The sequence below is a fragment of the Drosophila teissieri genome, chromosome 3R (assembly GCF_016746235.2).
Source record: "Drosophila teissieri strain GT53w chromosome 3R, Prin_Dtei_1.1, whole genome shotgun sequence".
NCBI lineage: Eukaryota > Metazoa > Arthropoda > Insecta > Diptera > Drosophilidae > Drosophila > Drosophila teissieri.
This window is the reverse complement of record NC_053032.1, coordinates 22,082,138-22,092,877: the sequence shown is the minus strand read 5'-3', so window position 1 is coordinate 22,092,877 and position 10,740 is coordinate 22,082,138. Positions and strand designations below refer to the sequence as shown.

At 48.1% G+C, this 10,740-nt stretch overlaps 4 protein-coding genes across 4 annotated transcripts; 2 read left to right on the top strand and 2 right to left on the bottom strand.

The window, feature by feature from the left end:
• Positions 1 to 78: 78 nt before the first annotated feature.
• Positions 79 to 1,082, bottom strand: LOC122618921. The gene is given in 4 exon segments (XM_043795514.1): positions 79 to 357; positions 359 to 451; positions 453 to 660; positions 943 to 1,082. Coding segments are annotated over 4 exon segments (720 nt in total).
• Positions 1,083 to 1,578: 496 nt separating this feature from the next.
• LOC122621205 (enhancer of split mdelta protein) lies at positions 1,579 to 2,853 on the top strand. Its single transcript, XM_043798992.1, has one exon. The coding sequence runs from the start codon at positions 1,986 to 1,988 to the stop codon at positions 2,505 to 2,507; it is 522 nt and encodes a 173-aa protein (XP_043654927.1). The 5' UTR covers positions 1,579 to 1,985; the 3' UTR covers positions 2,508 to 2,853.
• A 1,430-nt stretch (positions 2,854 to 4,283) lies between these two features.
• On the top strand, positions 4,284 to 4,901 carry LOC122621227 (enhancer of split mgamma protein). The gene has a single exon (XM_043799024.1). The coding sequence runs from the start codon at positions 4,284 to 4,286 to the stop codon at positions 4,899 to 4,901; it is 618 nt and encodes a 205-aa protein (XP_043654959.1).
• Positions 4,902 to 9,448: 4,547 nt separating this feature from the next.
• Positions 9,449 to 10,433, bottom strand: LOC122620658 (enhancer of split mbeta protein). The gene has a single exon (XM_043798236.1). The coding sequence runs from the start codon at positions 10,311 to 10,313 to the stop codon at positions 9,726 to 9,728; it is 588 nt and encodes a 195-aa protein (XP_043654171.1). The 5' UTR covers positions 10,314 to 10,433; the 3' UTR covers positions 9,449 to 9,725.
• Positions 10,434 to 10,740: the final 307 nt, after the last annotated feature.

Sequence of the window (10,740 nt, the reverse complement as noted above, 5' to 3'; positions counted from 1 at the left end):
AAATCCCTGTTTTTGCATATGGTTGTCTTCCTTAAGTCGTCCCGAAACCCATATCAAAACATTGCCACGCTGATGATCTCAGAAACCTCCCCCACGAAGAAAACTGGAAACGAACTGTACGAAATGTACGAAATCAGTGCCATCAGATGTCAGCAAATGTCGCCGCTGCCTGGCTGCACTGTTTGTTAACTTCTCGATTTCATGGCTGCGATTGCAGCGACCCCTGGTCTTGCATTTGAACTGGAACTCACCCTTGGGGCAGGTGGATTTCGTCAATGGCCCAATCCGAATGCCCAATCTCGCAAAATGCGCCAAACAAGTGTCACAGCTGACCGAGGACGAGGCCGAGGCCGAGGCAACCGGGCAACCGGCAGCAGAAGTGCGGCACAATCCCAATACTTGTGGGAATGTCTCCAGTACACTTTCTCACGATGCACATGCACCGACCGAGCGACCCATCGCAGCACCGGCTGCTTGCCTCTTGCCTGGGTGGTGCTATGTTGCCGTTCCGTTGGTGGTGGTTGCTGCGGTGGTTGCTGCTGCCGCTGCTGCTTCTTCTGCTGCTGCTGATGGTGCTCCGTGCCCGTAAGTGTAACGCAATGTCGCGCCAAAGAGGAAATGAGGTCTGTGTGACTGTGCGCCAAAAGGGAAGAGGCCACACTGCAAGAAAATGCTCACTCTGAAATGAAAACATATATGAATTAAAGATAGATTATAATAGCAGATTAGAGCAGAATATGCACGTTGGTTATCTAAACACAAGTGTTTATTAGCGAACGAGTATTTTGTTTTATAATAAATAAATAACAAATTTAAAGCAAATATATATCTGTATAATTGAAAGATATCTTGCATATTTCGATATATTGGAAGTAGTTAATTCAGTTTAGAAGCCAACTTTTCCCCCAGTGCAGCTGCACGCACACAAGCAGAAACCCACACCCATGTGCAACAATGGCACTGCCTCGACGAGATTGGCTCTTTGGCTTAAGTGAGGACGGCACGCATGGGGCACGGCTCTCTTTTCTCGAGGGGAGTGGGAACCAGGGAGCACGGATGGCTGGCAGGCAGGTCGAGGTCATGTCGATGCCGTTGCCGTTGCCCATGTCGTGTGTGCGTGTGGTGCGCTGCTGGTGGTGGTGGTGGTTGATTGCTCCGGCTCTTGCCTCCTGCTCTTCTTCGGAGACCCTTCTTCAGACTGTTGCGCCGGCGCACGGCAACAGCACGAGGAAGAGAGACGCCCGAAGAGAGCGAGCTACTAGCTCGGGCGAAGATCCGAAGAACGTGTTATTGGACCCTAGTCAATACACTGGAAATAACTTTCACTATTATGACTATTATGACTATTACTAATATGACCATGGTAGAAGAAGCTTTGATTACAAATTTAAAAGTGAATCAATATAATTTTTGAAATAATGTAAATTTAAAGTATTTGTTTGCAATACGTTTATACGTTCTATACGTTTATCTTTAAGATACTTTTGGTATATAAGATGCTTTTTGCTTTCCACATTTGACAAAGTATGCTTCGAACTTGTATACATATTTATGTACTTGAAATTGGTTTTTTGAAGGTATAGTTTTTAAAACTTGTTTGCTAAGGCATATAGATTGTTTTCAGTGCACGAAGAGAGGCTCAGCGGCTTCCGCCCGATCCAATTTTTTTGATGTTGCACACGTGCAGCGCCGAGGGAATCTTGCCACAAGCAGAGAGTGACCCGATTGATGCTTCGTGATGATCGTCGGCGTGTAGGAGCGTTGTGATCGCAGTGCGTGGTGGCAGTTAGGGGAGGATTTCGATTTCGATTTCGCAAGTGTATGGCACCAGCAGCTACAAAAAGGATCAGCTTACCTTGCGGCAAGATCATTTCTCAAGTGACTACCGTGCAGTGCGGAGCGGCAGCAGCGACATCGCAACATCGCAACATCGCAACTTTATTTACAAACAAGACACAACACCAAATCAAAACCCACAACACACAATGGCCGTACAGGGTCAGAGATTTATGACCAAGACTCAGCACTACCGCAAGGTGACCAAACCCCTTCTGGAGCGCAAAAGACGCGCCCGGATGAACTTGTATCTGGACGAACTGAAGGATCTCATTGTGGACACCATGGATGCACAGGGCGACCAGGTCAGCAAGCTGGAGAAAGCAGACATCCTGGAGCTCACCGTCAACTATCTGAAGGCGCAGCAGCAACAGCGAGTGGCCAATCCGCAATCCCCACCACCCGAACAGGTTAACTTGGACAAATTCCGGGCCGGATACACCCAGGCTGCCTACGAAGTCTCACACATATTCTCCACGGTTCCCGGCCTGGATCTCAAATTCGGCACCCACCTGATGAAGCAATTGGGTCACCAGCTCAAGGACATGAAGCAGGAAGACGAAATCATCGATATGGACGACGAACCAGTAAATCTATCCGATCAAAAACGCTCAAAGTCTCCGCGAGAAGAGGATATCCATCATGGCGAAGAAGTCTGGCGCCCCTGGTGAAGGGCATTCCATATACTTGTATACGCAACCAATTAACATTGATAGCTTTACCACTCAGTTTCATTGAGAAACAATCCAAGTTTTCCAAGGTCTAGTGTAAACATTTGCCTCAGAATCGTATTTAGCTGGTAGTTGATTTGATAAGATGTGATGTTCCTGTGATAGTTCTTAAGTTCGTATTTTGTATTTGATCTCCCATAGGCTTACTGATTCACGTATTTAATTCATTGTAATTTATTTCATCAACTTTGCAAGAGCTTCCCCACCGAGCTTCCAATTATTATCATTAAGAACACATTTTTATGTATGCTTTAAAATTACATTTTGCTTTACACCATTAACTATAAGCCATGAACACTTGAACAATAAAATGAACATAAACAAAATTTACAAAAGCATTATATATTTGGGACTATTAACAAAAGAGGGTGCCATACGTTTAGTTTTCTTACTTATTTGGTTTATTCTTATTGTCAACGGGCACTCGTTTTCAAAAATGAAATGAAAATGATGTAAAAAATATTCGAAAACTTATCTTTCCTCTTATTTCCTTTCTTTCCTTGCTGGAAAATATTTTAAAATCACACGTAATTGGCCTGATTTGTGAATATTGTTATATTTCCTTGGAATGTTAATAATTCATATTTCTAAATACCAAATATCTTTACACTCTCCACTTGAACTCAAGTCAATTGAACTCCCCACTCCTTTTACAAATCCCTGTAATGCACCACCCATCCATCCATCCAGCCATTACAAAGGTCCTGGAACGCGAGCAACTTACAGCCGAAAGTGTGTCCACAGCGAGCCACACGCGAGCAGCGCTCCAGGATCAGCATCGCTGGCCCCTTTTACATGTCGGTTGGAGGGAGAGGGAGCGGCAGAGGCAGAGGTCCTGCCGGGTCAGGGGGATCGGGAAGTCGAACACACATTAAGCACACTCGACGCACACGAGCAATGTTCCCACAGGATCATAACAGCCGACCAACAAGTGCAGGATGCCGCTGTCCTTGTCCCTTCCTCTGCCACCAAACACGAACCCGATCCAATTTGGAATGCCAACGGTAAACAGGAAGTCGTCGAGAAATCGCAACGCCTCGTCCTTATCCTTATCCCCATACCCCTGGCGGAGGTCCTCGCTATCGTGGGAACCCCAGAGGATCCCGATGAGATGGCATAATGCAGGCAGTTCATTATCCTTATGCCCCTCACCCTGCTGCCCTGCCATAGTCAAATCATAACACACAAATCTAGAAACGGCACAAACGGCAGCTGTTCGCTCTGCAAATTCCCATGCCCATGCCCATGCCCATGCCCATGGCCATGGCCATGCTCGGCTGCTTTTTGCGGGCAGGTGAGCGAGTCGATGTGAGAAACCGAGTAGGAAAGTGTTTCCCACGATCCTGGCAGCGATCCTGCTCCCTGGCCCGTTTGATAAGGGTGCCGGGCCAACAATAAGAAATCGCCCGAACAATAAGGATCGGTCTCAAGAAACGGAAGGGTCGGTACCGAGCAACCCTCATGCCAGCACACGAAGCGTGTCCCCGTCCCCTTTGCTCCTCGAATGCCAGCACACACGACGACGACGACGACGACATCGACGTCGATGACGATCCCTTTGGCCCATTTTGGGGGTTGTTTCTGGCCAGCTATATAAGGCCGATCACCGAAGGTCTAGCAACACACAACGTCTTCGACCGTCAGAGCAGCAAGAGCTCAAAGAACTCAGCTTACACCAAAAAACACGAGAAGCACAACAAGAAACACACACACAAGATGTCGTCGCTACAAATGTCCGAGATGTCCAAGACCTATCAGTACCGCAAGGTGATGAAGCCCATGCTGGAGAGGAAGCGTCGTGCCAGGATCAACAAGTGCCTGGACGAGCTGAAGGATCTTATGGTTGCCACCCTGGAGTCCGAGGGCGAGCACGTCACCCGGTTGGAAAAAGCCGACATCCTGGAATTGACCGTCACCCACTTGCAAAAGATGAAGCAGCAGCGCCAGCACAAGCGGGCTTCCGGCGATGAGAGCTTGAGTCCGGCGGAGGGCTTCCGTTCCGGCTACATCCATGCCGTCAACGAGGTCTCCCGTTCCCTCTCCCAACTGCCCGGCATGAATGTCAACCTGGGCACTCAGTTAATGACCCACCTGGGACAGCGCCTCAATCAGATCCAGCCGGCAGAAAAGGAAGCCTTGCCCGTGACCGCTCCACTCTCCGTGCACATTGCCAATCGGGATGCCTACTCCGTGCCCATTTCGCCAGTCTCCAGCTACGCCGGCAGTCCCAACTCCAATACCAGTTCGACCAGCCACTCCCTGTTGACCACCATCGATGTGACCAAGATGGAGGACGACAGCGAGGACGAGGAGAACGTCTGGCGTCCATGGTAGAAAGGATTACTTCACACCACGACAGAAAAGAGAATGAAGGAGAGATGATAGAAAGTAAAAGTCTTCCGGGTCACTGGATTTCCCCCAGTGTACTCCCCACCTAGTTATAAGTAAACACCATACACACACAAAGCTTTAGATGAGGACGCGCAGTTCATGTGATAACTAAATAAATAATAAATTATATAGCTAAAATTGAATGATCACGACTTTTTCTTCCACTATCCGGTGAATCACATGCAAATTGCTGAGACACTCCCGTGTCTAAACAGTTGCCATATATAATATTTGCGGTCTAGAACGGAAACGTTATGTATAGGTACGCAACAGCAGCTCCTTCTGTGCCCTGCAACTATTCGATCGCCCCACGGATGCACATACACGATCGTCGGACAAAAGAAAGCGAAAACAATGCCAAGGCCGAAACAAGAAGAATTAAGCAGAAGCAGCAGCACTAGAAAGAAAGAAAGAAGCAGTCCAAAGCCGGGGCTACCGAGGGGCCATAGCATAAAACCTATATGGCATTTGGTTGGAACTCAAACACGTGTGCGGACAATAAGCGAAGGTAACAGAAAATATTTAGTAGAGTCTTATCTGAGCGTATCTAATCGAGTTACGACAATGTCGCTCAGACTTAGAAGCAAACAAATGGGTAGGAACCCAAAAAAAGAAACCAAAAAATAAAAGGGATCGGATCGAGTCATCATTCATCCCGCATCCATCCTGATTTCGCTTTGTTCTCCTCGATTTGTTGTTTCCGTGCTGCTCCCTGGCCACTCGGCTAGAAAATCGTGTGCACAATGGTCAAGGTAAGCTATGGGCACATAATTGCTTCGGATCAGGTAAATGAGTGCCTTGCCCTAGGGCAACTTTAAGATGGAGGAGCTCCAGTCGGGGACAGGATATCGGTTTTTTTCTTTCTTTCATTTTATGGACCCTGCCTTGAGCCTTTTTTGATTTTTTTCTTGGGTTTTTGTTTCGTTTTTTTTTGTGATTTCGCTGACCCAGCATCATTTGGTTATCGGTGTGCCAAGACCAGTAGCCGATCCACAGACGCCTCTGTCTTCAAAATCGACGCAGGGCACAGCGAGGGAATAGTCAACGAGATCGGTATCAGGATTGGCTTGGGACTAGTCTGTGCTGCCAGGGTGTAATAAATTTGAAAAGGAACTGAATTTATAGAGATTTTCAGCTGATTTAAATTCTGTTAACTTGCTAAAGCCGAAAGTGGATTATCTTTGAAACGATCTTCTTCACAAGAGCCGTAAGTGTTTATACTTAATTTTACATTTCCGTCCTTTTGTTTTCTTGGGTGCCAGCAATTATTTATGGAAATTAATAAGATTTATGGCCTAGTGTTACTAGCTTATAAAGGATTTAATCTAAATTGCTTAAAGTCTCCTAAGGAATCCTTAATTTAAATTGTAAATTCTGTGTAATCTTAAACCCCACAACCCACTGAACAATGACATTTCATCAAATGTTTCAGTGTCACTTCCACCCTAAGATAACATAAAGTGTAATAAAGGACACTCCTTAAGAGCCATGCTTAATTGTAGCTCACTTTCGATCCGTGGCCATTCCTGGATGATCCGATCAAGGCGACACAACTATGGACTTGACAATAAGCGGACCAATAGCAATGCAAACCGAGCAAACCCAGTTACCATACCATACAATGGGCAATAAGAAAAAGTCGGTTATAGGGACACGCTGCTGCGGAATCGCACCCAAAATGCCAAAAGGAAATGCTGGCACAAAAGATACTTAATCTTATAGGTAAACCCGATGAATGATGAACGAATGGCGGCGACGTAACCGAACCCCCGATACAGCAATCCAGCAATCCGGCAATCCGGCGATCGAGCTCGAACGCAAGCCCAAGTCATTAAAAACTACAATACACAAACTGCATACGAATCACTCGAAGACCGAGGCCCAAAGAAAGGGACTCTTTTTTATTTTTAGGTAGGGGGAAGGGACTGAAGACCGGGGACCGTGGCCAGAAAAAAAACAACGAAATATCAGAAGCGAAGATCGTGAGAAAATGGTTTGGAACGTGGTTCTCACACGATCGACACACCTGCCCTTTTTGTGTGTGTGTGTCTGGCTGGGCTACCACTCTATACGTGTGTGTGTGTGTGTGTGTGTACTTTTACGAATTCAAGATACAAGACCACTTACGGGCAAGATCACGACCGACTCGAGCTGCGGCTATATGACTATGGATCGACATGAAAGAGAAAAGCAGCGTGCGGTAAGTGTGTCTCAGTCGAAGACTCTGCTCAGCCTCAGTCTCAGTCTCAGCTTCAGCTTCAGCAGCTTCGACTTTTGTGCATTGGCCAACATTGTAATGACTGTGGACACACGATCGTTAAGAGCGCGCCGTGTGATCTGTGGTGGATGAGGGGTGCGAGGCTTCCAGGGGGCAACAACTATGGGTTCGAGCGCGGCGCATGCGTCGCTGTTTTGTTGAACGAACTCAATTTAGTTGGTTTATGACCAAAAAGCGAGAGCGAGCGGGATGCACGAGGAGATCGGTTATGGAGATCGGAGTGGGAGATGGTCGTTGGGGAGTTGTGGAGTTGGGGAGTTGGTCGTCGGAGCAATGGAGCGCTCGAGAGGCACCCAACCACACTTATATGGTGTGCTATTGACTCTGTAATATCTTTAATATGGGATGTTGTTACACTACATTGGCACACGCTCTTGCTGCCACTGGACAAGCTGCCCACAGGTTGTGTTTGTATGCGCTCGTATGGGAATGGGTATGGCAATGGGTATGGGTATGGGTATGGGAATGGGAATGGATGAAGATCGAGGCACGAGTGCAGGCCGACTCCATCCCAGTGCCATCCTCCATCCTCCATCCTCCAGTCTCCAGCCTCGATGCACAGCCCATTGCGAGGCCGGTTTGCCGCCGCCTCTCCTTTATTAAGTGGTGGTCTTGCGCTTACTTTAATATGGCTGCATTAAACCTTAGCGGCGTGCAGCGTGCGGAGTATTATGACTGAAGTAGGTGGCCGGACCCGCGGTGCCTGCGATTGGGGGTCCACCGGCACACAGAGGTCACGTGATGGATGACGTGTGGGCTCTACTGTACCTCCTGTCACAAGATTCGATATGGGTTGGGTGAGGTCCGAAACAGGGAATGGGATCATGAAGTGCTCAACTTAAAGTCAATAAGTGCAACCTTTCTCCATTTTGGTCAAATCCTACACAAATTATTGCGTTCGTTATACGCTGTTTAAAAAATACTTATTGGCAAACTTCACAGTATATCCCATTTTGAGTCATCATTGGGTTTTGTTTCTGAGTTAATCAGGTATTAGATGGATATGGAAATGATACCCACTCTGAAGTCAGCAAACATCAATACATTTAATAACCTCTTACGAATGACGCACGTTTCGGCAAAAATGAACACCAAAGCCGACAAGCTGAATGGGAACCCCTCTCTAGATCAGTTTCGCCAAACGAAGCCATCCAATTAGCCCGCGGCTATGGCCGACATTGCCGCACTTTGTCAATCTTGGAGTGAAATGATGATCGTCTTTCAACTGGTCCAACGCAAAATAGATCACCCATTTCAGCGGACTACCGTTGAGCCCTATAAATAGCCGTTTTGTAGCCAACAAAAAAAAAATAAATAAATAAACGGAGAAGCGCTAAGTTGGCCGTCTCGATGCCAAAGTTACGTGACTAATCACATTTTCTGAAGATTAACAGCAATCAGCGACGGCTTGAACGGTCCCAGACTCGAGGCGACCTGGTAAGTAGTCATCATCATAGTTGTCCGCCAGACAAAGGCGCTGAATCCGAGGTTCCGTAATCGAACCGCACTCCGATACATATACCCCTACCCCTACTCTCAACCCTATCCATACCCATACAGACTTTGAGTTTTAAGACTTAAGTGCCGAGACGGTCGCGGTCGCGGGTTTAATTTGCAATGTCTGACCGCCGGTCCGTTCGCGCATGTGCCAAGCGGTCAAGCGCAGTTAAAGCTGTCAAAGCCTGGGTAAAAAAAAAACTAGTAAATAAAAAACAGCAAAATCTGAAAGAACAAAAAAAAACAAGCGAAACACAATGACCACAATGCTGAGCCATTGACAGCGGAGCCGCGGTTCTCACACTCGGCGGGCCTCATAATAAATGACGTTTCCTAGAACTGACTTTTTGCTTTATTTTATTATTTAATTGCGACAGCGCCGGCGCAAAACTTCCCGCAGATATATGTGTACGTCTGTCGTATACCCCCTTGCATGTCCCGCATACCCTCGCAATTCGAATTCTCGGGGCATAATGAGGCCAAGCCGGGCCGGAGAGGCCAGACGATAGTACGAGTGTGGGAAAATATTCAGCGACTTCCGGCTGTGGGCTCTTTGCGATTCGGTTCACCACGGAGTTTATCTCTAATTCGTTTCTTGTTGTTCGTTTTAAGGGGTTTCTTCTTTTAGTTGCTTTAGTTTGCGGTCGGACGCCCACTAAATGTCTGGGAAGTCTGAGTAATCGGTTGTATGGGAAATAAGTAAATGCAGAGGTTCTTGAGTTGGAATTTCATTTATTTTCATTTCTTTTAAGAAGTGTTTTTTAAGAATTGAGCAGCAGCAGCAATCTCTATAGCCGGAATTTGTGGCTCTGCTAGAGATCGTTGGCTCTGCTGGGCTGTTGAGCTGCTGGGAAAGCGAATCCTGGGCAGCAAACGATGGTCTCCAAGGAGTTGCGGTGCGGTTTCAAGTCCAGCACCTCTTTGGGTCAACGATTTGTAGAAGCCTTCCGCTTGAAGGCGATTCAGGTGATTATCGTCTGGCGTCCAGTTGTTCACCAGGGTCGCCACATGGGGCCAGAGGTGGAGCTGGCCTCGCTGGGCGCCGGGCTGCATGCTCCGCTCTCCAAGCTGCCGCATTCCGATGGCGGCGGGGTGACCATAGCCTGATCCTCCACTGCAGCTTGCAGGGGCACTCCGATGGGCAGCGAGGGAACCACCACTTGCAGGTAGTTGAGACGATGGCCCAGGTGACTCATCAGCTGGGTGCCGAGATCCACACTCACGCCAGGAACAGCGGCCAAAGTTTTGGACACTTCGTTGGCGGCATGAACGTAGCCCGCTCGGAAGCTCTCGGCGATGCTAACCTTGGGATCGGCACTCGGAGACACTGCACCGGAGACGCTGGACAGACGCAGCTGCTTCTGGGCACGCAGCTTCTTCATGTGCTCCACGGTCAGCTCCAGGATGTCGGCCTTCTCCAGCCGGGTGATGTGCTCGCCCTCCTGGGTCAGGCACTCGACCATAATGTCCTTGAGCTCGTCCAGGCACTTGTTGATCCTGGCACGGCGCTTACGCTCCAGCATGGGCTTCATCACCTTGCGGTACTGATAGGTCTTGGACATCTCCATTTCCAGAACCATTTTGTGGTAGTAGTTTGGTATTGTTTTTGTAGAGGGTAAAGTAGAGTGAAGTAAACTCGCGTAATCCACAGTCGCAACGTTCCACTAGATTCAGACTCGGAGACTCTGTGTGCACGCAACGAAGTCGAAGCTTTGAATGAGTCGGCTGGCTCTGGGATCGGCTTTATATAGCCTCTGCCGCCCTGGGAACTGGCCAGTGAGTGCGAGCGGGACACTCATTTTGCCTCGTGCGCGGCCTGCTGCTGTTGCCAGCGGTGGTTTTAGATGGCTTGGTGGTGCTCGGTGGTAGTGGTGGTGGTGGTGGCTTCTGTTTTTTTGTATACTTTTGCCTGTATATGTGAGGGCAATAAAATGACTTGAGCGGGCTGCGCCTTCTCGCTCTCTCTCCCTCCCTCCTTATGTATGTGCTGTGATTGTTATACCGTGG

Coding starts and splice junctions, on each gene's coding strand:
- LOC122621205 (XM_043798992.1), top strand. CDS start 1,986: ATGGCCGTACAGGGTCAGAGATTTATGACCAAGACTCAGCACTACCGC.
- LOC122621227 (XM_043799024.1), top strand. CDS start 4,284: ATGTCGTCGCTACAAATGTCCGAGATGTCCAAGACCTATCAGTACCGC.
- LOC122620658 (XM_043798236.1), bottom strand. CDS start 10,313: ATGGTTCTGGAAATGGAGATGTCCAAGACCTATCAGTACCGCAAGGTG.